The following is a 2,004-nucleotide window of genomic DNA, read 5'->3' as shown; positions in this document are numbered from 1 at the left end:
AGGAAGAAAGATAGAAAGAAAGGATGGAAGGAAGAAAGAAAGAAAGGAAGAAAGAAAGAAAGAAAGGAAGAAAGAAAGACAAAGAAAGAAAGGGAGAAAGAAAGAAAGAAAGAAAGAAAGGAAGAAAGATAGAAAGAAAGAAAGGAAGGAAGGAAGAAAGGAAGAAAAGAAGGAAGAAAGAAAGAAAAGAAAACGGGGAAAATCCAGCAAGTAGAAAATTATTAGCAAGAGATAAAGAAGAAGAAGAAGAAGAAGAAGAAATAGTGTTATTGGTTGGGAAAGAAGACGGAGAAAGAGGTAAGAAAAGTAAACGAAGACGGAGAAATAGAAGATGGCGCTTTCTAGTGACTTTTGGTTACTTGTCAGATGATTTGCCTCTTTGTATTTTCGATATTTAATGATCAAAATTATAGTCTTAATTGGGAAATAATTCATACAATATTGAGAAATAAAAAGTTTGGCTCATTCTTACGTTGTCAGGCGGAGATATGCAGTTTATATTAGTAGATTTTTATGTCATTTCGAATTACGATTCTGTAATTTTAGATGAGGAATGGTTGTTCGTGTTATTTGGTTCAATCGAACTATTGTTCTCATCGAGTGTCATTTGCAAAGCGTTTACCAAAGATGGCGACTTAAACACCTGAAGAATGTTGAAAGTTACATCGATCAAAACGTTGTGCGAATAACACTCAAGATGGGAACAGTTGTCCGATTAAACCAAATAATACAAACTTGTGTTAAATTGTTAAGTAATTCGATAAACTCTCATTTATTTTCATGTTTTTTTAATCTTTTTCATATAAAAAAGATGAAGGACACATGAGGTATGCAATCTCACGAGATGTGACGACTCGCGTCGGGACTTTCCTACAGTTTGAATTTGCAATTGGATGTGAACTAACGGATCAATGTTACGGTGGGTTTCGTTTCTGTTTTTATTAACTTTGATTTTATTTCAATTTCTTAAGCTGAAACAAATCTAAATCGTACGCGAGTCAAACAATAGTTGTATCAGGACCGGCCTAGGCCCACTGCAACCTATGCGGCCGTAATTGACCGTGCGCTTTCCATAGGCCCGCATTGACTCATTTTTTTTTCTTTTTTTCTTTTTTTTTTTTTTCTATCTTAATTTTTAGTTATTATCTCTATCTCTACTCACACAGGGCTCCGCGCAATCCGTTTTGCATAGGGCTTCGCAATAGCAAAGGCCGGCCTAGATTTTTTTTTTGGGGGGGGGGGGGTCTCTTCTCTTTTCTTTTTCTTTTCTTTTTCTTTTTTACACCCTCCTTTAAGTAAGTCATTCAAATTTTCGCTTTTCTGCTTGCCATATTGTTATTACTTAAACAAAAAAATAGTATTATGAATTCTCACACCGGTCATCATCAGTAATTACTAGGGCTATGACAAGTGAATATTCTTTTCATTATTTTGACTCTCGAGTATATATCAGTTAATATTTTATGTGTTTTTAGATAGAGTGATGTGGTTCTTAATTGATTAACTGTGTCGGATATATACTCGAGAGTCAAAACAACGATAAGAATATTCTCTTGTCATAGACCTAGTGATTACTCACTAACAACAACTAGAGTCTGGATGATAATACGTCAGTCTCCCCAGATTCCCATAACTTCCCACCTCTTTCGATATGAATTTGCGTTATCGCAACAGCTGTTTGCCATTAACATCTCGTAGGCAATGACCATTGGTCTTCACTTGAATTTGAGTGGCAATAAGCCTTCCCAAGGTCCCAGTCTCCTTCGCACTCATCTAGTGGAGGTTTGGTTAGTGCTTTCTCTCGTCTGTCTTTCCATCTTCCTTGATCCTTCTCGACTATTTGGTCTGATGCCAGTCGATTCCAATACTACACTTTAAACATAGTGCATATGAGAGCGTGTGGAAAATATAAGCAGCAGCAAAGGATGACTGGCTTGCGAAGAGATTAGCAGCAGCAGACGCTGAAAAACGCGCATATGCAAATTAGGAAGTGTGCGCGAAAAG

General features: G+C 36.5%; 1 protein-coding gene across 1 annotated transcript in view; it reads left to right on the top strand.

Moving 5' to 3' along the window:
• The window catches only part of LOC145243751 (reelin-like), a 5,598-nt gene extending 4,603 nt beyond the window's left edge, over positions 1-995 (top strand). Inside the window, exon 3 of the mRNA XM_080106795.1 lies at positions 812-995. Within this exon, the coding sequence (XP_079962921.1) occupies positions 812-945 (134 nt within the window). The 3' untranslated portion in view covers positions 946-995. The remainder of the gene's footprint in view (positions 1-811) is intronic.
• Positions 996-2,004: the final 1,009 nt, after the last annotated feature.

Source organism: Euprymna scolopes, chromosome 22 (genome assembly GCF_053919585.1).
Source record: "Euprymna scolopes isolate OS-2025 chromosome 22, ASM5391958v1, whole genome shotgun sequence".
In the NCBI taxonomy this organism is placed as follows: domain Eukaryota; kingdom Metazoa; phylum Mollusca; class Cephalopoda; order Sepiida; family Sepiolidae; genus Euprymna; species Euprymna scolopes.
This window is presented reverse-complemented; position numbering and strand designations above follow the sequence as displayed.